At 42.5% G+C, this 23,638-nt stretch overlaps 1 protein-coding gene across 1 annotated transcript in view; it reads left to right on the top strand.

Moving 5' to 3' along the window:
* LOC308293708 (protein bicaudal D homolog 1-like) overlaps window positions 1–23,638 on the top strand; it is a gene marked incomplete at both ends in the record, with an annotated part of 67,142 nt that overhangs the window by 33,121 nt on the left and 10,383 nt on the right. Inside the window, 7 exons of the mRNA XM_080736313.1 lie at window positions 3,172–3,384; window positions 11,338–11,490; window positions 14,984–15,269; window positions 15,838–16,019; window positions 21,536–21,976; window positions 22,569–22,798; window positions 23,473–23,622. Of these exons, the coding sequence (XP_080592439.1) occupies window positions 3,172–3,384; window positions 11,338–11,490; window positions 14,984–15,269; window positions 15,838–16,019; window positions 21,536–21,976; window positions 22,569–22,798; window positions 23,473–23,622 (1,655 nt within the window). The remainder of the gene's footprint in view (window positions 1–3,171; window positions 3,385–11,337; window positions 11,491–14,983; window positions 15,270–15,837; window positions 16,020–21,535; window positions 21,977–22,568; window positions 22,799–23,472; window positions 23,623–23,638) is intronic.

Here is a 23,638-nt window from a genome sequence, read left to right as displayed (position 1 = left end):
GTCACAGGTAGGGATGGGACGATATGAAAATGTCATATCACGATTATTGTGACAAAAGAAATCGCGATTTAAGATATTATCACGATAATCAAAATGCATTATCCTGGGGCGGAACATTTGCCAACAAAACAGCCGTTCTACAAGCTTTTTGGCAAAGACATTTGATAGAGAGTGAAAAAAAAGACTATATCAAGTACGCATATTATAAGTACGTTGTGGCGCGTTGTGAGCTTGTAGATCGGCTGTTTTTTGGCAAAGACATTTGATAGAGAGTGGAAAAAAAGACTGTATCAAGTACGTATATTATAAGTACCTTTTACCAATTATAGAGGGTTTAAATGGTACTGGATATGCAGCTCGGCAAATAAAAGGTGAATTGATCCCAGTGCATGACGGAGGACGATATCACGATGAATGAAATCTCCACGATACAATTATCGTGAGCGTTTTTTTATCACAATAAACAATAATATCGCTTATCGTCCCGTCACAGGGTCATCATGGTGTGTGTAATGCTGTAATGCTGTTGTGTGGATGATGGCTGCTGTGTGTGATTTGATTTCCTCAATCAAGCCCGGGTTCCTTTGTCGTGATCAGTCAGCCCCTGTAGCCGCGCGAAAACCTGTGTCAGGAGAATGGGAACAGTGTTCCTATCGATCACACACACCTCAGGGCTGGAAGATCATCTTACACAGACACGCACTGTTCATTTAACTCTGGCAGGGTTACTTTAACTCTGTGGATGTTGCACTGCAGAGTAGAGTACAGACACCAGCCTGGTACAGTATGTGGGTGGTTGTTGTAACTATAGAAGCAGTGCCCCTAGTGGTGAGGAAGGAGGAATGTATGTTTATGAACTGTGAGGTTTATAAGCCCAAAACATGATTTATGGAATTCAGTGTTCTTTAGTAAATACACAATGTGGTTGCACTTTCTATCTTTTTATTCAGACTAGTTGATAATTAATTGTCATACAAATAATTGTGATGAATTCTTTAAATGTGTTGTTGGCATAATATATACAAATTGCATTTCTGTTTGCCTTTTAGGCTTTGTAAACAGAAATTGCACTGCGCAGAGATATGACATAATATAACTTGAATATGCAAAGAAAGAAATTACTGTCTGTCAATGACCGGTACCAATAGACAGTCAAATTAAATCATTTACTATGGCAAAAATAGGCCATATAAAATAGCAGATCCACAAGCTTCATGACACGTTGTACAAGTCAAATCAACAAAATACTGTATATGTACATAATACAATATAAAATCAGCACAAAAAGAAAGGAAACTTGACTTCGGTCCATTATATCGCCCCTTTAATAATACCAATTCGTATTGTGTTTTATACCATTTTTATCGTTGATTTGTCACCTTTACTATGAGGTACAGCCTGTAAGCCTGGGGCATTCAAGGCATGAGCTACACAGCCAAACGTGTGGGTAGCGCCAACCAAAGTTTTGCCAAAATGGCTTGCAATACTGTTCTGCTGGCATTTACTCTCGTTTTGGGCTTCCCTGACACTGAGCTTAAAATTAACAAAGTGTAAAAATGGCCAATATGTGTTGTTTTTTCTTTACCTTATTACTGTGGGAGAGTGCAATCATTCAATGCTCCAAGCAACAAAAGTGAACACCAAAAGAACAGTATTGCAGGCCTGCCAGGCCATTTTGACCATTTCTGGAGGGGCGCTACCCACACGTTTGGCTGTGTTGCTCATTCCATGAATGCCAGATCCTCGTTGTAAAGGTGACAAATCAACGATAACAATGATATCAAACACAATACCATTTGGCATAATTAAAGGGGAGACATAGTGGACCGGATTTTGGCTCATTTTGGGTCAGCACTACCCACACGTTTGGCTGTGGTGCTCATTCCACGAAAGCCTGATGCTTACAAACTGTACCTCGTTGTAAAGGTGACAAATCAACGATGAATATGATATACAACACAATACAAATTGGTATTATTAAAGTAACATTGTAACATTACCGACTCGGAGCGGGGAGATGAGATTTTCACAGACAGACAGACAATCAGACCAGTTATTGATTTGGATCAGGGGGTCGCCAAAAGAAAATCCTCATAATATGGGGTTGGGCTAGAAAACATGTTTGAGATCCCCTGCTGTACACGAGATACGGCTTGGTTGAATGCTTGATTCTGATTGGTCAATCTCTGAAATCAGCAGTGAATTATTTCTGTATAATGACCGCTCTACCGCTCTACTCAACCGATGCCTAATCAAAGGCACAGAACACCTGCTGCACTCAGGCTGCACTGCGTCAGTCTTGTGCTGTATCCAACATCCAACAGCCATGTAAACAACACAGTGTCATTTACAACTAAGTGTTGCTAGAATGTGAAAACATTAGAAGTGAGAAATAGACAATGCAGTAACCAAATATGGATTCTATTTGATTAACACTTCCTTGTTTGCATCTAGGCGACGTTGCGCTCTGCGAACGGACAGTGCAACACTTGTTGAATACTTTCACTACTGTAAGCAAGGAAATATATATATTTTTTTACTTGGGTCAATTTATTAATTTATGTGTAATAAGCGGGATAAAGTCTCGCTCAGCGTTGGTGCCATTTCAGCCTGTCGGGATTCTATCACTCGATAATGACCGCTGAGCGAGACGTTATCCCTTACTTACTGTAAGGTGTAAAGCAGGGGTCTTCAACTTTTTCAGGCCAAGGACCCCTTAGTTGAGAGAGAGATGAAGCAGGGACCCCCAGATTCCATATAGTTTCATCGTTTGACAGCACAATCATCAGTCTGTTTTGGATTCATGTGTTTTCAGATATTTAACCACTTGTGCCATCATTACCTAATAAACTTGACCTTTTACTCTGTACTTAGTCTGCTCTTTTCCCCTCTACACCAAACTTCTTTGCCGAAAATAGCCGATCTACAAGCTCACAGCTGCGAGGCGTTGTGAGCTTGTAGATCTGCTATTTTTGGCTATAGTTCTCAGAATATGGACACTAGGGTTCAGGTTGTTAATATAAAAAGGACTGGAAGATTTGGAGGACCCCCTGTGGTAACTCTGAGGACCCCCTAGGGGTTCCAGACCCCCTGTTGAATACGCCTGGTGTAAAGAGTTTTGTGACCAGCCTATAGTGACCTGTGGTTCTCCCTCCTCCCCTCCCTGTGCAGGCGTTCAGCCAGGCCTACTCCAACCAGCGCAAGGTGGCCGAGGACGGGGAGAGCAACGAGGAGACGCTGCTGAGGGAGTCTGCCTCCAAGGAGGCCTTCTACATGGGCCGCCTGCTGGAGCTGCAGTCCGAGGTGAAGCTGAGCCGCTCCGTGGCCTCCAACACGCAGGCGGAGAACGACAGGCTCAACGCCGTCCTGCAGGAGCTCAGAGAGGTACAGTACACAGTCTGGATGCAATCACAACCATCTTTATTGTCACATCACAGGTTTATAGGTTTGTTTGTTTGTTTGTGTGCAAGCTCCACCGTTTTGTTGTTTCCAGAAAGAGAAAGAAAACAATCACACCTGTCCACTCACTTCACAGTAGAAAAAACTATTCCAGGAGTAGCACAGTATGATTATGATGTATGAAGGCATACATATCGTCGTCGGGTGAAAACCTTGTATGTCCAAAACCTTCCTTTTTTGTTATTTTAAAAATTATTTAAAATTGTGAAAATGGCAGATCTACAAGCACACAACGCCTCACATCGCGAGGCGTTGTGTGTTTGTAGATCTGTTGTTTTCACTACTTTTGTGCAACACTTTTGTATGATGAAGCAGGTCTTTAATTTACCAAAAAACTAAAGCGAATTTGAAACTTGGAGATACAAGGTTTCTGCCTGACAGTGATGATGTGCTCATCATTATATTGTCCAATCAGTAAAGGGATATACATATAAAATATGGAGATACACACATGGACACGTATTGGAGTGGATAGCACCGCTCAAAAAAGAAGGTGCAGGGGGGAGTGTAGGGGAAGGAAGGGGGAACACCCACGTTGTACATGCAGAAGTGGTTCAACCACATACAGTACAGTAGTCCATAAAAGATTGCTTTATCCACAGGTAGGTCCATGAGGGTCATCATACCTGTGAAAGTGACCTTGTGTGGACCTTTATTCCACGTCCAATGTCTTTTTTCATTTTCTTAGATTGTGTCGATTATGTTGAGTTCAACGAACCAGGAAGAACTATAATATTAGTAATCAGGGCTGGCCAATATATCGATGTTATATCGATATTGTGATACAGGACTAGATATCGTTTGGGATTTTGGATAGTGCCATATTGTGATATGATATGCGTAACCGTGAAGGTTGTCTTTTCCTGGATTTTAATCACTTGCATTGAGCCCTATTTTATGCTCTCAAAAGTGGTCAAAGGTAACGATAATTGTGAGCTTGTAGATCAACTATCTTTGCTATTATTGACAATTTCTGAAAAATATACTGTAGATGAACAAGGGAAAAAAATTAAGAACCACTGGTCTTTGCACATACATAAGGCAGTGAGAGGTAAAAGCAGATCCATTAAACCAAAGAAAAAACTAACTGCCATGTCATAAGCGCCTATAAATAAACCTGTCATGTGTATATCGTCTCTGTCGGGTGGAAACGTCATACGTCCAAAACTGTTCTCGAGCTTGTAGATCTGCTACTTTTGATGCTTTCGTGTGACGCTGTAGTATGATCAAGCAGGGATTTCATTTATGAAAAAACACAGAAAGTTAGAAATATGGAGATAAGAGTTTTCTGCCCCGACAGAGACGATACGTGAGCTGATGTCCTCCCGACTCCCGGGTGAACTGCGGTTCGGTGCGAGGGTTCGATCCGGGGTCAGACACGGCGGCGGCCACGACCCCATTGTGGAGGACAAATCCAGAGCTAAGCTGGAGAATAAGAGAAATGCCCTGAGCTCGGCACATGTGTGCAGAGAGAGAGAGAGACAGAGAGGGAGAGAGAGAGGGAGAGAGAGCCTGGCTGCTGCTCTCTCTCATCACAGCACAGCATCACGTTTGGAGGGAGTTTTCAAATCAGAACAAAACATGACACTAGTAACATTGACTAGTGGTGTCAAAAATAATCGATTCAGCAATGCATCGCAATTCAGTTCAATTAAATTAAATTAAATGCATCAACTTGACATAATCCATAATCAATAATTGAAGCCTAAATATAATTATATATAAATAGTAAAGCCATGCTTCATCAATCATACAAGACTATCGCACAAAACGAGTGAAAATAGCCGATCTAAAAGTACAAGCACACAACGCCTCGCATCGCGAGGCGTTGTGTGCTTGTAGATCGGCTATTTTCACTAGTTTTAAATCATTTTTAAAATGATAAATACAAATTTAACGGTTTTAGACATACAAGGTTTCCACCCGACAACAATATTATAATATAATTCGAAATAAAATATGATGTTCAGTATATCTCACTGCTTGTATTGACTGAAATTAGCCATCTTGTGCAGTGATATAGAAAAGTGTGATGCAACACGATGCATCGTAGAATCGTATCGAATCGAATCATTACCTTGTGAATCGCAATCGAATTGAATCGTGAGGGTAGTGCCAATGCACACCTCTAACGTTGAGCTACTGTAGGAGCCGTTCTGACTTTTTGAACCTACAGTAGTGTGCCTTTACTCTAGTTTGGGAATGCCATCATAGGTAAACATTTTCAAAACATTTTCTAAATGCTAAATTGTTGGGGGGGAAAAAAACAATAATAGTTCAAATAGCCGATGTACAATCTCAGTCACAACACGTCACACCACATATTCTGAGCCTTTTAGATCTGCTATTTTTGCTGCACATTGGCCAATGTGTGATGGAGTATAAATTTTTTAATATATACTGTAAACCGAGGCTACAGTATAATAATGTTGACCTTGGAGCATTGCTGTCTTTTGTGAGTGATAATTAACCACTTTCAGCCTGGAACACCTACAGTATTGTCGTCATGTCATTACAAGTGAAAATGTATTTATTTGTATTTTGTTTTTCTTCTCACAATTCTTATACATTTTTCAAAATGTTTGAAAATCTTTCAATAATAGCTAATCGACTATTTGTTAATATTGTTATGTGTTTATTTATTGTAGATTACCTATGTTTGCTTGTAGATTGACTCGATTTTCGCTGTGCGACACCCGACGTATGGCAAAGTATAAAACTGGGCTTATCTGTGATAGGCTGTGTGAAGTGTAGTCAGAAGGTGTAGAAGGGTTTGCGAGGATCCTTCATTGTTACGCACATTAATCACCTCCTCATTACAGTAGCTGCTTGTCGCCTCTCATTTGCATATTGGCATTTGCATAACTGTTGCATATTAACGAGGAGATGTCTCCTTTAACTGTGGAGGAGGACAGATGCTGCAGCCTCACCAGGGGATTCAAAGCCACCTTTCATAATAAGCGTTTTACACAAACATCAAGAAAAAAGTCTCAGGCCGAAATGTACCTGTACCTTTTTTGTTTTCCTTTTTTTTTCTTTTTTTCTTTTTTTTTTTAAGTTTACTTACTTTGAGTGATTCACAAAGTCACCCTTTCAGTCAAATGATGTTAAACTATAAAAGCTAGGCGCCATTTTGTTCTCTCTTCTGGTCAGTATTTCCAACGGATAGCTTCTTGGCACAAGATATTCATAAAATAAAATATATTTATTTATTCAGTTGCTGCAGTAATCACTTAAAGGAGTAGTTCACCCCCAAAATGACTTTTTTTCTATTGATTACTCATGCCATGGAGAGTAGAGTTCAATAATATTTTTTGGTTTTTGTCACATTCCTAAGACAAAAATGTGATAACAATAAATTTACCCCATTCATTCCGGATGGTGACCCGTTTCGAAACGAGTCACCATCCGGAATCAATGAGGGTAAATTTACTCAAATCACATTTTTGTCTTAGGAATGTGACAAAAAACAAAAAATATTATTGAACTCTACTCTCCATGGCATGAGTAATCAATAGAAAAAAAGTCATTTTGGGGGTGAACTACTCCTTTAAGCCCTATATATTTTGTTACACAAAAACTGCAGCTCTACAATCTCAGATCTGATTTTTTTTGCTGTTTTGCCTATAATTATATGCCCTATATAAGTATGCAAAGTTTAAACAGTTTAAAGGAAAACTGTGTTTTTTTACAACAAGGGTTCATATTTTAGATTGTAATTAGAGAAAAGAAAAGACAAGTGTTAAAATGTTTTCATTTACTGCTTTCTATTGTTTTAGCGATTTTGATTTCAGTGGGTGGGGGCATGCGTACAAGTGTTTAAATAAATATGTCATTTTAGACACAATAAGCTGGCATTTCTTCATAACTAAGTAACACACAACTAGCCCCCATAAGTCACATCTGCCCATATAAGATTGCAGTGCATCTTGGGAATGGGCTTAATGTGTCTAAAAGACATTTAGCCACTTGTATGCATGCACACTCTGAAATCAAAATACCGTAGTTAAAACCACTAAAACAATAGAAAGCAGTAAATGAAAACATTTTAACTCATCTTTTCTTTTCTCTAATTCCTTGGTATAAAAAAACACAGTTGCCCTTTAATGGAGGGATGAGGCAGGATAAAGAAAGATGATGGTCTCTCCTGCCATGGCTTCTACTGCCGTTCCACTATACTGTAATACTGCAATGTACAGCAACAACAGTGCAGTCCAACCATAGATTACTTGTCTCTCTGGTGTGTTCAGCTCTATTAGAGCCTCATTGATCCTGTTCACTTCATACACAGCTCAACCCTAATTCCCCGCCCCCTCATGAATATGTAATGCACCCCTTGGACCTGTCCTGTCAATCACTACACGTCAGGGCTTGTACAGCCGAGTTTATCTTGACGCTATGCCGATGTGACGTTCCTGTGAAATGCTACTGGCTGGCTGCTGCTGTATGCTGGCTAAACAGTCAGGGAGTCAGGTGCACGCACCGTTGAAAGTCAACACTGGGAGTGCTGGTGAAGATGCAACTATGTACTCTTTGCATTAACACAAAGAATCCGGGAGCAACCATTTTTATTTCACTGTCACTCATGTGCTCTGTGTTGTTCATTTATGTATGTTCATGTATCGCTCCATGCAGTCTGCTCTCACCTCTGGCCAAGTTCATGTCCCTCATCATACTTGACAACGATGCTAAAATCTGCTTTGTCAGTCCCTGCTGGTGCCAATGTTTAATGACCGTGTGCAATTTCAGATTGACTAGCCAAACCGTTGAAGAGAAAAAATAATGCAGACAAATAGACAGACAGACAGAAAGACAGACTGACAAGAGGCTGATTTGTCGCTCCAGGGTTGCCTGGTCTTGTTGTTGTGTTTGCTGCAGTGTTAGGATCCCTGCTTCTATGTTTAAACACCTTGAAAATCGTCAGACAGTCTAAAGATGCTCTGTTTCCTAATCAAGAATCAAGATGGGTTTGCTTGTCACTCACTCATACAGGTACAAGCAGTTAAATGTCTGTGGGACATGTTCCACTAGACTGTGCTGCTAACAACCTAAGCCATTTAGACCCGAGGGGCTACTCTAAAAAACGCCTCCTTAAAACTGAGCGTTTGGCCAACATTCACTATAAACAATCATGTATTGCTCTGCCTCCCTTGCAGATAGAAACATGGAAACAATACATTTGCCAGCATAAACCTTTGGATATTACTGAATATTACTTGCATTTTACTTTGTGTTAAAAAGTAATATTCAGTAATAGCCAAAGGTTTAAGCTCTCAAATATATTGTTATTAAACTTTCATATCTATCTCTCTCTCTCTCTCTCTCTCTCTCTCTCTCTCTCTCTCTCTCTCTCTCTCTCTCTCTCTCTCTCTCTCTCTCTCTCTGTCTCTCTCTCTCATGGACCATATGTGTTCCCCTGTGTGTTTCCTGTGCCAGTAGCAGCAGCAGGAGGCTGCAGGCGGCCTGTGTCAGTGTGGCTCAGCACTTCTACCATCATTATGATGTGAGGATCCCTCCTCCAGACCTCTGAGCAGCCATTCAGCAGCTTCTCTGACCACATGAACCTCAACAACATGCCCTAATCTGTGGGGAACATTCAGACAGAAATTGCCGATTTATAAGCTCACAACTTCAACTTTATTTTCCTATCAGAACTTCGTATCTGCAGTAGTTAAAAGCCCGAACACACGCTCTACCTGAAGCCATCACAGCGACGGCTCTTTCAAAAACAACAAGTTTCTGATTTAGTCATTGACGATACGCAAACTCTCTTAAATGAACACTCATATCACACTACCATCGCAGCCAGTAGAGATGAGATTATATTAATAAAGTGGGATTCATTTGAGGGTAGTTGGAAGAACGTGTTCCTGTTAAAGTGCAACGTGTTAGGCATGTTAGTCATTCTCCAGTAACTCTGAGTCACACAACATTGTTCTTTTTTGTGTGCTGACTGAGGCCCACTCTATGTTGGCAGTCTCAACATGCAGTAACATCATCATACTGTGTTGCTGTCAGGTAGAATGTCCATTTTCAGGAATGAGGTGAAAAGAACCGTCGGATCCAATATAGTTGTCAATTAGTCACAAGTTACATACAGTGAAAAGTTAATACTTTTCACTGTATGTATACAATCCACACAATTTTCCAAAATGGTAGATATGTACAAGCTCACAACAACACTGTTACTGTATGTACAGTACGACGAAGTAGGGCATTCACCCCTCGCCGCCCACCACACACACACACAAAACGCACACACACATAAAAATAGTTTTCTAGCCAACAGTGATTATATGCTCAGGTTTCTGTGGCTGTCTCATTGCAGCAGATCAGAAATAAATAAATAAAAGCTGTAGCTGGGAGTTGGACAGTAGTGCTGACTCCTGGCTTTTTTTTAACTGAGGTGAGACACTTTGTTCCAGGGAAGATATGCACTTCCATCCTCCTTGTAACGGCCATGGTTTCAGCCTCCTGTAACAGCCCTGGTTTGGGCATGGTTATTATTATAGAAGAATTAGTGAATTGTCAACAATAATAGTCAAAGTAGTTTTAAAACATTGTGAAAATAGCGGATCTACAAGCTTGAGCTTGTAGATCTGATATTTCCATGGAACACTGTCGTACGACAAAGTATAAAATACACCATGGAGGGAAGTGTGTGTGTGTGTGTGTGTGTGTGTGTGTGTGTGTGTGTGTGTGTGTGTGTGTGTGTGTGTGTGTGTGTGTGTGTGTGTGTGTGTGTGTGTGTGCGTGCGTGCGTGCGTGCGTGCGTGCGTGCGTGCGTGCGTGCGTGCGTGCGTGCGTGATATGCATATGTTGCCTTTGTTTTATTGCGACCGAAATTGTGTATTTGAAGTGGTCAAGTTAGCAATATCATATATTCAGAGGCATCTTCCATAAAGTCTTAACACTCTGGGATATTTCCTATAAAAGCAAAGGTTAAAAGCCTCAGTCTGTGATTTCTTCACCTGTAGAACATCCATCCATCCATCCATCCATCTTCAACGGCTGATCTGGAATCGGGTCGCAGTTCCAACTGAGATTTCCAGTGTTCCCTCTCCTGGGGGGGGGGGGGGGGGGGGGATCCCAAGGCATTCCCAGGCCAGTGTGGGGGGGGGGGGATCCCAAGGCATTCCCAGGCCAGTGTGGAGATATACTGTACTTCCCCCATCTGGTCTTTGGTCTGCCACAGGGTCTCCTCCTAGTGGGACATGCATATAGCAGGGGTTTTCAAAGTCGGTGACGGGGCACCCTGGGGTGCCGCGACGGCAGTCCAGGGGTGCCGTGAGATAATTTGATAATATTTGGAATTTATTAAAAAATATTTTGTATAATTTTAAACTTGAATTACAAAGTTATTTTCAGTCAGGTTTAACCAAAATGGCTATTATGTCAACATTTTCCTCGCAACATAATCGCTAAAATATGCTTTAAATATAAGGTGCTGGGAGTGAAAATTAGGAATATAATGTAGGAGTGCCTCGGATGAAAAAAATATTTATAGGGGTGCCCTGAGCCCAAAAGGTTGTGGAACCCGTGGCATAGAGGACCTTCCTAGGGAGACACTCGGGAGGCCTAAGCTGTCGAGCCCTACCTCTGGGCCTGGCTCCAGAGGAGGGCCCGCCCCAGGCTTCCTCCGGCACGGGTCACACATTTTCTCTTTTGTTTGTCCATGAGATGTTTTTGAGACTGTATGTAGAAGAGCAGGGACAATATTACTAAAACATCATCATTTGACATAATGTGTTCATTGCTAGTGTGGGGTGGGGGCTCCTTTCACACCGTCACACATTAGGACTTAGCTCATACAAACATTTTCAGTTGTGAGATTTACATTTTTGCTTTAATGTTGTTGTGTTGTCCATGTGCTTTCAGAGCAACGAGATGCTGGAGCTGCAGAGGTCCCGGATGAGAGAGGAGATCAGAGAGCTGAAGTTCCGAGAGGCCCGTCTGCTGCAGGACTACACTGAGCTGGAGGAGGAGAACATCACGCTGCAGAAGCTGGTGTCCACGCTCAAACAGAACCAGGTCTGTCTGCACCGCCCACAGCGCCTCTATTTCTGTGGCAAACGTTTGGTGAAAATAGGCTGACATTATCAGCAAAGATATTTGCTGTACTGGGTAAAGTAACTAAGTACATTTACGTAAGTAATGTACTTAAGTACAATTTTGAGGTATTTGTACTTTACTTGAGTATTTCCATTTTTCAGTACTTTTACTTCTACTTCACCATATTTCGGATTCCAAATATTGTACATTTACTTCACTACAATTATTTGAAAACTTTAATTACTAGATACTTCACAGATATAAATTATTATATTATAAAACATACGTAAACTACTTTAGCCCTATTTTATACCGTGGCTATTTGAAAATAGCCGACGCCTTGTGGTATGAAATGGGGGTGTGTGGTCTAACACATATCAAACTCGGCGTCCTCGAATTCTAAAAAGGTTGAGAATTATTGGTCTACGGTAACACAATTGGACATGTACGGGGGAAGGGAAGCCGGGCAGGGAGGGTGATATTTGGTCACAGCAAGACAGCACACACACTCCTACAGGCTGTTATGTAATAACTGTGACGGGCCTAACCATGACGCACAGATTCTCATTGCTTCAGGCAGGACTACCATGACGCACACATTCTCAGTGTATCAGGCAGCAGTGGTGGAAAAAGTGCTAGGAGAATAGGGGAATTGTCAAAAATAATAGTCAAAGTATTTTTAAAACATTGTGAAACATTTCATGAAACACTGTCGTTCGACAATACACCATGGAGGGAAGTGTGTGTGTGTGTGTGTGTGTGTGTGTGTGTGTGTGTGTGTGTGTGTGTGTGTGTGTGTGTGTGTGTGTGTGTGTGTGTGTGTGTGTGTGTGTGTGTGTGTAAAAGTATCAATACTGCAGTGTAAAAATGCTCTGTTTCAAGTAAAAAGTCTGGAATTCAAAATGTACAAAAGTATTGTCATCAAAATATACAAAAGTATAGCAGATCTACAAGCTCACAACGCGTCATGATGCAACGCGTTGTGAGCTTGTAGATCGGCTATTTTCAAATAGCCTAGGTATAAACTTGGGCTAAAGTGGAATAATGTATGTTTTATAATATAATCATTTATATCTGCAAAGTAACGACTAACTTAAGTTTTCAAATAGATGTAGTGGAGTAAAAGTACAATATTTGGTTCCGAGATGTAGTGGAGTAGAAGTGAAAGTATTGGAAATACCAGGACACACAAATTCTCATTGCTTCAGGCAGGGCTATGATGACACACACACACACACACATTGTCTTTGAAGGACTGTGTATACTGTTCATTTCATTGAGTTATCCTGCCATAACGCTCCCGGTTCAATGTCATTGTGAGTGTTATTGCTTTCAGCTCAACCTCTCCTTGTCTCCTCCAATTGTAACACACACTGCTCTAAAAAAACAAAAAAAACAACCAATGTCATCACTCCTAATACACTTATTCCTGTACGGATTCACGGTGTCGTCAGCCCTCATACATTTATTCCTGTATTCAGTGTGAGTCATGCCTATAAAAAGGCTGAAATCACATGTTGTCACCACTCCCATAGTGCAGTGGTTCTCAACCTGTGGGTCGGTACCCCCCAAAATAATTTGGCGACCCCCTTGGGGGGTCGCCAAATTATTTTGGGGGGTCCCCAGATGATTAACTTAATGTGCAACATTGTTTTCTCTCTCAACAGAAACAAACCAGCATAACATTTAAGTGTATAGAGGGTTTATGCACATTTCTAAAATGACAATTTAAGGACTTTTTAATGCCTCTAAAATGACAAATTAAACATTGGCCAAATTATCAAATATTAGCAGAAATTTTGAAAATAGCCGATCTACATGCTCACAATGCCGTTACGAGGCATTTTGAGCATGTAGATCTGCTGTTTTCACAATATAACCGTGTTATACAAAGTGCTCGTCAGGGTGAGGGGTCCCCAGTTAAAATGTTAGTTATTTTGGGGGTCACAGCCTGAAAAGGTTGAGAACCACTCCCATAGTGGACACATTCACGGGAAATGGAAGGACAAGGTGCTAGGAAAGGAAAGATGATGATTTACTGCTCCCTGGGGGAGGGGCATTACTTTTACTGCTTCACACAGCAGATGACTGACAAATGAGAGCATCTTGTTATTTACTGTACATTGTTTGAATACTGTAGCTAATATGCTGCCTGTTTAATGTGCTTAAGGTGCTTAATACGTTGGTAAACTTTAAATTAATAAAAAACTTTAACATTTGATTTACATTGTTTGAATAGCTTCTTGTAAAATCTATAACAAATATGATTTTGTGATTTACATTGTTTAAATATCTACTTAAATATGCAATATGTGTGTAAATATGCAAGACAAAACACCTTATATGTAGCCTACCTTATTATACATTATAAACTTTTGTAATGAGATTGTGCTGGCTAGAACAGTGGTTCTCAACTTATGGGTCAGGACCCCCAGGAGGTCACCACATGATTTGTGGGGGGTCCCCAGGTGACAATTTAAAGAAGTTTAAGAACTTGTAATTCCCCTCCAAAAAAGAAATAGATCATTACTGCATCAAAAGTAATCAACAAACTATACTATAAAAACTGGTCAAACATTGGCTAAATTGTCAAATAATATAAGAAAGAGGCAAATATATTGAAAATAGACAATCTACAAGCTCACAACGCCTACAAGCTCACAGCGCCTTGCAGCGTGAGGCGTTGGGAGCTTGTAGATTTGCTATTTTCAAAATATTGATCTGTGGAACCGAGTCAAACTAAATGTGATGCCTCAACTCCTACAAGCCCAAGTGCTTGTCAGGGTATATGACAAGCTCTATGATATGATTATCTAGGGGGGTCACGGCCTGAAAATACTTGATACTTATGGTACCCACCACTGTATTTTATATAACAAGGTTGGATGGTCCTCATTGACTGAAAGACGAGAGCTGCATTGGCATCTGTATTTATATAAAGCCATACTTGGAGATTGCCCTAAATATATTTCAGCATTTTTGGAATGGGCCCCCGCTGGACCCTACCACACCCGATCGAGTGGTTTCCCTACTTTTAAAGTACCCACGGTCAACTCAGACTTCTTTCAGCTTCTGTGGCCCTACCACATGAAATGATTTGCAGGCAACATTGAAGCTGACCACTATGATACCCTTAAATCATTTTAGATCTCTGGTGACCAAACCAAACCAAATATGTAATTGTTTCTAAATTGGTCTTAGTTTCTATTATAACTTTTATATGCCACATATGCCTTTTACTATTTACTATATCTACATGTAATGTGTTTCTGTTTTTTTCTTTTATCAACAGTGATGTTATTGATGTTTACTTCTAATGTACTACTCGACGACACTGTAAATTAGTCTAACGACTCTGCTGTAATTTCGAGAATAAATAAATATTGAATGAATGAATGAATGAATGAATGAATGAATGAAAAGGTTGAGAACCAGTGGGCTTGAACTAAACAAAACATTACTCTCCTCTCAGGTGGAGTATGAAGGCCTGAAGCATGAGATCAAGGTCCTGGAGGAGGAGACGGTTCTCCTCAACAGCCAGCTGGAGGACGCGCTGCGTCTGAAGGACATCTCGGAGGGCCAGCTGGAGGAGGCCCTGGACGCGCTGAAGAACGAGCGCGAGCAGAAGAACAACCTGAGGAAGGAGCTGGCTCACCACCTCAGCCTGAGCGACAGCCTCTACGGAGCCGGAGCCCACCTGGCGCTCACCGTCACCGGAGTGGAGGGACTCAAGTTCCCCGACGACGCCAGCAACCAAGGTTAGTGTCGTTTTAGCATTTATTTTGTTGTCTTTTTTCTATATGTAGATTTTTTGGACTTCTTGTTTTCAGTTTCCCCCAGGCCTATGTATTCATTTACACAACACTGATGATAGTGCTATCAAACAAGTCTATGAAATTATCTATGGAAAGGTTTAATCTGCACAATTCTTATACAATATGTTGGAGGGGTAATGGGGTGCCCTGCTTCCACTCTCTCACCTATAAGGGGTCCTTCCTTGGCCTGAAAAACTTTGAAGACCCCTGGTTTATTTTTTATTTTTTGTGTAGCGTAGCTTTAGTTTAGTTACTATTATTGTTGATATTGTTAAGGTTTCCACCGCAAGATGAAATATTAGTTTGAGCTGCGCCGATTACATACAAAGTCAATGCAAAGACAGGACTTGGCGTGTCTCATTGAACGGGACGATTTGTCACCTCTGTATCTTCGCTCCAGATGGAAAATCCCAACTGAGGCGACGTTCGCCTCAAAAAGAAGCGACTGCAAAGATATTGTATTGTATCTTGCAGTGGCTTTTTAATTATAATAACCCCGCCTCCAACATAGGAACCAATGGCGCCGTCGCCAACGGCAACAACGAGGACTGCAACCGCTGCAAGGGCCACCTCCACGGAGGCGCCGGATTGGCCAGGCAGGGGAGCAAGGGGGAGGGGCTTCATCCCGTGTCGGACCTGTTCAGCGAGCTCAACCTGTCCGAAGTGAAGAAGGTCAAACAGCAGCTCCTACAGGTGGGTAGGTGACACTGCAACGTTCTGAACACTGCAGTGAGCTGCTTCCAGTGGTGGAAGAAGTACTTTGTTGTTGACACGATGCATAACGTTGTTGTCCGATGAAAACCTTGTATGTCCAAAACAGTTCGTTTTGCATTTATCATTTTAAAAATGATTTAAACTAGTGAAAACGGACGATCTACAAGCACACAACGCCTCGCACCGCGAGGCGTTGTGCTTGTAGATCTGCTGTTTTCACTACTTTTGTGCGACGGCCTTGTATCATGAAGCAGGGCTTTGCTTTGCGAAAAATGTACACATTTGAAACTTGGAGATACGAGGTTTCTGCCCGACAGTGACGATAAGCAAGGGATAATCAATGGGAAGCGGGACATTATTGAGAAATAAACCCCACACAGGGTGTTTAGACCCCGAAGTGAAGCCACTTATTACAGGATACCGTATTAAATAAATTAATAAATGGACTCAACAACAAAACAAGATCCAAACTTTATGCCAGGTGCGTCCAGTGCAATGCAGTTGGCTCGGAAGGAAGCGGTGATCAAATAGAATCAATATTCTGCTACTGCATTGTCTATTTCTCCAGCCGATATCCCTGTTGTCGTCCCTTGGTATGGGTCTGTTATCACCGTTCTCATCACTTAGCTAAGGCTCAGTAGTCTGTCTACTGGCTACAGGAGGCTGGTAGACCCGTTATCACCCATGGTCTTGTCATTGCAATGCGCATGCGCCAACACGCGTTCAGAGGAATAATTCATTAGTCGTTCCCTCAGGGGGAATCGAACCCTGGCCTTTGGATTCCCTGCTAACCATCGCTGGAACTCGGCGGTTCCAGCGATTATTAATGTGTTTTGTTTACATGGCTGCGATGTTGGACTCTCCAGAAATCAATCAACGAAGATTGACATGAGCCAGGCGCTCTAGAGTCTTTGATTAGACAACGTTCTGTTATTGAGTTCAGCGGTCATTATTCAAAAATACAGGTGAATTCAGTGACGATTGACTCATCAGAGCAAGCATGTGTAACTAATAACCAAGTATTAACTCAGGATTCTAATTTGACTACTGGCCTCATTCAGAGACAATCAATACTGGTTAAAGTCTCATTAGAGAAAGCAGTGTTCTGTACTCCGCATTACGTGTGTGAGTGTGTGTGTGTGTGTGTGTGTGTGTGTGTGTGTGTGTGTGTGTGTGTGTGTGTGTGTGTGTGTGTGTGTGTGTGTGTGTGTGTGTGTGCGTTTGCATGCAATTATGAAATGAGTCCTGGCTGGTGAAAACAGGTCTGCAGGTCTGCAGTGTGGTGCAGGCAGCAGGGACGTGCTGGCCATTGGGAAAAGCGGGACAACTCCCGAACGGCCGGTTCATTCCCGGCCGGTCCAGGCCGGCCATTAACACATCGGACGCCCACGTGGTGTCCACGCGCCAATCTCTTTGATCTTTACGTGTGCCCACGACGCGTTCGACGCGTTGTACAGTAAACTATACTGTACTGTAGCTACTGCACTTGGCTACCGCGGTGATGAAACAAACTCCATTTACCAACATGCAGCACGAAATTACGTCACCCGGACGTGCTGTCTGTCTCGTTGACTTGACTTTTCTCAAAACGGCAGCCTCTTCTACCGGCCGTAACACAAACACTGTGGCTTAGAATTGATAAAAAACGGTCCTGACTGAAAGAAAAGATTTTCGCGAAATAAACAGGACATACTTGGATTACATTTACTCGGATTACTTTTCTCGCCAGTACTTCGAAGGTAGGTAAAATGGCGGGTTGCCATGGGCACCAGCAAATTAAACGTCGAATAATTCTGGGCACCCGATGTGTTAAGAAAAAATTTAAAATAAAATGTCGGCCTTTGTTCCATTTTGGGGGCTGAACGGCCAACAAAGTAAATCGTCACTGTCGGGCAGAAACCTTGTATCTCCAAGTTTCAAATGTATATGTTACAGTACGTTTGGGTAACTCAGTACGTTCATGGTAAGAGCGCTTGTTTTGTCGTTCACCACACACCAATCACCACCAGATGGCGACGACAGCCATTCACTAGTGCAGGCGCTGGCGTCACTCGTTTGCGACTCTCTTTCTTTATTTACTAGCCTAGCTCGGCAGTGTTTAGCCATTAGCGTACTATGCCTTACTCTAACCCTAACCCTAACCTTAACCTCAGTAAAACTATGCCTAACCCTAACCCTAAGCTCCGTGGGGTGAGGCGCTATCATTCCTGCCGACGCGACGTTGTTGTGGCTCAAATCGACCGCTTGTTCCGCCCCGTGCCGCACGACGAGTGCTCCGTTTCTCGATCGTACTGTTTCTCTATCAAACCGTGACATATACATGCAAGCAAAGCCCTGCTTCATCATACAAGGCCGTCGCACAAAAGTAGTGAAAACAGCAGAGCACATCTACAAGCACACAACGCCTCGCACCGCGAGGCGTTGTGTGCTTATAGATCGGCTGTTTTCACTAGTTTAAATCATTTTTAAAATGATAAATACAAAACAAACGGTTTTGGACATACAAGGTTTCCACCCGACAACGATGAAATATAACTCATGTAATTGGCCCACTGGCTTGTCACTTGTCATGATCTGAAATGGCAAATCTTTGAGTAGCAGCAGATCTCTCTCTATAGCACGCAATGAGGGCCTCTCCAACTCTTTTTCCCGGGCTGAATCAGGGGCCCAGCATGTCCCTGGCAGGCATCAGGCAGGAAATAACCAGGCGATGACTGATTTAAATGACAAGGTGATGGCATTTAGTGGGTGGCAAGACAATGCCATGAAATGTTACTGCATTTTGCACAGGTGTGCCATCTGTATAGTTGGGTCTCCATCAACCAGGTTTTATGCTAAATAAATAAATATTGACATTTTGCTAATACGGTTTTGCGCTTGAGGGAGGTGGATTTTACCAGCTTTATTGAAAATGAATTGCGCAAACGGGAGATGAACACTGAATAAGCTCTCATGTAGCGAGCATTTAAATGCCCCCAACCACTGAAATAGGAATCTCTAAAACAATAGAAAGAAGTAAATGAAATAAATTTAACACTCATCTTTTATATTCTTTAATTACAATCTAGAATATGAACCCTTGTTGTAAAAAACTAAAGTTGTCCTTTAACTCAAATGTTTCTCCGATTTTGCAAAATTATAACATAATGATCGTGTTATGCGTAGTATTATGCATAGTATGTTTTAACACCTTCCCACGTTTCCAAACCCATGCACATGTTTCCGAATGTACATAGGCCTACTAAAGGCCTATGTACAAAAGAATACATTCTGATGATAAAATGAATGTCCGCCACGGTAACTCTTACTATGCATTCCATGTCTATAATGCATTATAAACATACTTATGGCAATATAATCTGATCGTGACCCTGTATAATCATTGAAGAGCTCATAAATACTCTTTATAACCATAACCCATAACACATTATGAAGCATTTTATAATGACTTATAAGTATCAAGTATCGTAATACTTCATAATTTCATAATTCATAATTGCTACAGTACCAATGACAAGATGTTCATGGACACATTCTAGTCTCCCGTTTAAGATAAGATCTTGATAATATCACCATCTTTCAGAGCAGCGATTCTGTGCAGAAGACAATGTCGAGTATAGTTCAGCAACTGTGTGTGTGTGTGTGTGTGTGTGTGTGTGTGTGTGTGTGTGTGTGTGTGTGTGTGTGTGTGCGTGCGTGTGCACGCGCGCGCCATATGGAGCCCTGTCACTGTGATAAGCATCCAATAATGCTTGAGGTGAACACACTACTGTAAATGTACAGTATGTACTTTCTATGTATTCCTTCACATTCAACAAATGTCAGAGGCAGAGAGACACAGTGATGCATGCAGCAAAACAAATAAAACCACTCACGTACAGTAGTACAATACACAGTCAGCTATAGGAAGTAATTAATGTGCTTTTTGTCTCCGGAAAGTATTAGTGCTGCGTCTTTCTCTGTAAACACGATCACACACTAATCACATTAACACAGTCCCATTACTGTGGCAAAGAGCTCTGCATCAGCAACACCAAGCTTCTAACCGCTGGTTAAATGGTGTGACTGTCAGACAAGAAGCTTCAAACCACAATCCACAAATGTTTTTAAACAAATTATAGACTATTAGGGTTAGGGTTAGGGTGTAGATAGAGCTAATTGGAACTTTCTTCAGCCCATCGTAAATCTAACCAGCCCATTACAGCCAGACAGTACAGTTTAAACTTTTAAAGCTTATCTTTAAGGGCTGAGCTACATTAAGGCAGTCGACTACTGAAAGTCTATTCCTGTGGTGGGGTTGTCATTTGTTAAAGGGGAGTTTGGGGACACTCACCCTGGGCCTTTACATCTAGAGACCTTGGCAGAATGCCTCTCTCTGCATGTTTTACATTCATTAATTTAACGTGAAGGCACTGAAGTGGTCTTCCTTTGTTCTCGGGTGTCGAGGGTCAGTTTGGACAGTTTACAGTCTATGTCCACTGCCGCCCTGGCAGTATTATTGTAACGTCCAAACCACACCTATGCATATTGTAACGGGTAGCACAGGTGTTCCAAAATAGCAAATTTTGCACTGGAACGCCCCTTCCTAAATACTAAACCCCCAAATTGTGGATTTAGCCAACTTGAGCGAAAATAGAGACCTCTTATCTTCACAGCCAGAGTGAAGTAGATATAACATAAACAGTCAATCAATGAGTCATTGTCTATCTGTGTGAGTTTGGATCTATTATATTTATCTGTCATCTCCATCCTCCTCCGCTCTGTAATATCAATATGAAACCTGTCCTCTCTCCTTCTCATTGTTCCTGTTCTTTATCTCTCCATTATCTGCATCCGCTCTCACTCTCTCCGTCTCTCTTTGTCTCTCTCTCTTTGTCTCTCTCTCTCTCTCTCTCTGCATTCAGAAGACAGACAATATTATATACACACTTACGTGCATATATTACCATTTATACAGTATATGTACAGTGTTTAATTTGCAAAATCGTTTTGATCCCCCAGTGTCAAAAAGAACCGGGCGGCCATTTGCGTATACTTATTTGCGTCCATTTGAATGACGTTCGATACACAAGACCCCCGGCGGTTATTTGGTGCCCGGGGGCTATTTTACCCCGGGCTGCTATTTGGAAATATTTGGTATACAAACTGTACATAGAGATTAGCTTATATGGATTCAGGTTTTCTACGCTGCATACATTTTGTCCATCCACTCGGCTATGTTCCAGAAGTGAATGGATCCAGTGTCATCTTCTCAGCAGCACTGCATTTGGACACATGGGGTGCAGACAGCATGACTGATCGCAAAGCTATCCAACATTACTTACCTTCAATTATACACTTATTATACAGTACACTGCAACAGCAAGCTGTGGACAGTATTCACTTCATACCACACCCAGAATAACACCCCTGTATATGACAGATCACGTGATCGGTCGGGTGGTTCTTCAAATATGCTGGTGACACACAATTTATTTTCCACCCCTGACCTCCAGGTGGAGCGAGAGAAGGCGGCGCTGCTGATGACGCTGCAGGAGTCCCAGACGCAGCTGCAGCACACGCAGGGCGCACTGAGCGAACAGCACGACCGCTTCCACCGCCTCACGCAGCGCGTGCACGCCATGAGGCGCGCGCACGGCAAGGAGCTGCTGGACGACAAGGAGCTGGACGACGAGTGCGAGAAGCCCGACGGCGGCTCGCCGTCCCCACCGCCGTTGACGGCCACCAACGGGCGCCACGACGACTACAACCCCGAGATCCACGGCTTTGAGATCCTGGAGTGCAAGTACCGGGTGGCGGTGACGGAGGTGATCGACCTGAAGGCGGAGCTCAAGGTCCTGAAGGAGAAGTTCAACCAGGCGGTGGAGGGCCAGGGAGACGAGCTGCGCAGCAGCAACCACAGCGCCCAGGACAGAATCCACATGCTGGACGAGCAGGTCAGTACCAACCATTTTAAACATGTCCTCCTAGAATTGGTCTTTGCTCATTGTTGTATTAGATTGGACATTGGTACAAATGGAACCTCAAGGTTATGTCAATGTCAAAACTGCATCCATTGCATCCACATGGTCTGACTGAAATATTGATGTTTCATGGACAAACTAGAACCAGTGCTCTTCCGAGCACAGGTCTCCACCTGGCCAGGAAGGTTCTAGCCTCCTGGTGGCTTTATAATAGGCCGAATGGCCTATTATAATGGCCAGGTCTTCTTCAGCCAGGTCTTCTTCAGCCTTTCACGTCCGCTTCACGGACGCTGCATGCATGATTTTGTTCAATGTTTTTTTTTGCAAAAGTCGACCTGATGGTGGTGCTATAACAGGCCAATGTGGCATTTGTTCCTTGACCTAGTGGGGGGAATGTGCGTGCAAAGTTTCAGGGAAAGCGCAAGCTGCGTTCATGATTTGAGGCATTTTGTTCAAAACGGACCAATCCTGCCAATCTTGGCCAATCAGCATGGAATAATCAATAGTTAAAGCATACAATAATGGTTTAAGTGGGTTAAGACTCATTTCTCTACCCCACCTCTAGGTGATCCGCTTGGAGCGCAGCGTCCACGAGGCCCGGGACAGGGTGGCGTCTCTGGAGGCGGAGTTGCGTGGCGCCACGGGCCTGGCCACGGAGAGCCAGAGCATGCTGAACGCCGCCCAGGACGAGCTGGTCACCTTCAGCGAGGAGCTGGCACAGCTCTACCACCACGTGTGTCTGTGCAACAACGAGACGCCCAACCGCGTCATGCTGGACTACTACCGCCAGAGCAGGTGTGGGATGGCGCAACGCATTTCCCTCGTTTAGCCATTTATTATATCGATTAATGTCTCCATTAATGGGATAATCAAGAAGCACGTTTGCTGAAAAAAAAGGAACTAAAACAAACAAATTTAAAAAAATATAATATCAGAGAATCGGAATACTTATTTGTTATAATGAATCACCCCATGAAGCCTTGAATACATGGAGATTTCTTGTTTTTCGTCGCATTCCTTAGCCAATAATCCAATATTTGACTAATTGAAGTCAACACATTTACTGCAAGGTATTAGTTCATTCATTCATTAATTAGTTAGTTAGTTAGTTAGTTAGTTAGTTAGTTAGTTAGTTAGTTAGTTCCTTAGTTAGTTACAAAGTTACAATATTTCACCGCCTGTATCCGTCTCCTAGCAACCTAGTGTAGCAGAGTGTCTCACTGCCTCAGCCTGATGGCCTCACAAGTCTAGTATCTCCCCCAGTCCACAGGGATATCCCTTTGGTCTGATGGTTAAGATGTTGGACTTTCACTTGGGAGACCCTGGTTCGAATCCCCGTGCGTTACACTAGCGCCGTTCATACATTGGTGAAGAGCAGCCTCTAGTGAAAACCCTGAAATGACAAGTTATTGCGTCAATGGCAGTAAATTACTAATTATCATTATTAATTGTTGTGCTAATGACCACAGGACGACCCGCAACGGCAGCCTGAAGGGTTCTGATGACCCCAGAGCCCTGCTGTCCCCCCGCCTGGCCCGCCGGCTAGCCGCCGTCTCCTCAAACTGCTCCTCGGAATCCCCCCCTCGCAGCCCCTCAGACTCGCCCTCCAAACAAGGTTTGTATAGTTGTTTTTTT

Source organism: Nannobrachium achirus, assembly GCF_963921795.1.
Source record: "Nannobrachium achirus genome assembly, chromosome: 11".
Lineage (NCBI taxonomy): Eukaryota > Metazoa > Chordata > Actinopteri > Myctophiformes > Myctophidae > Nannobrachium > Nannobrachium achirus.
Note: the sequence above shows the minus strand (reverse complement) of the source record. Positions and strands in the feature narration are given on the sequence as shown.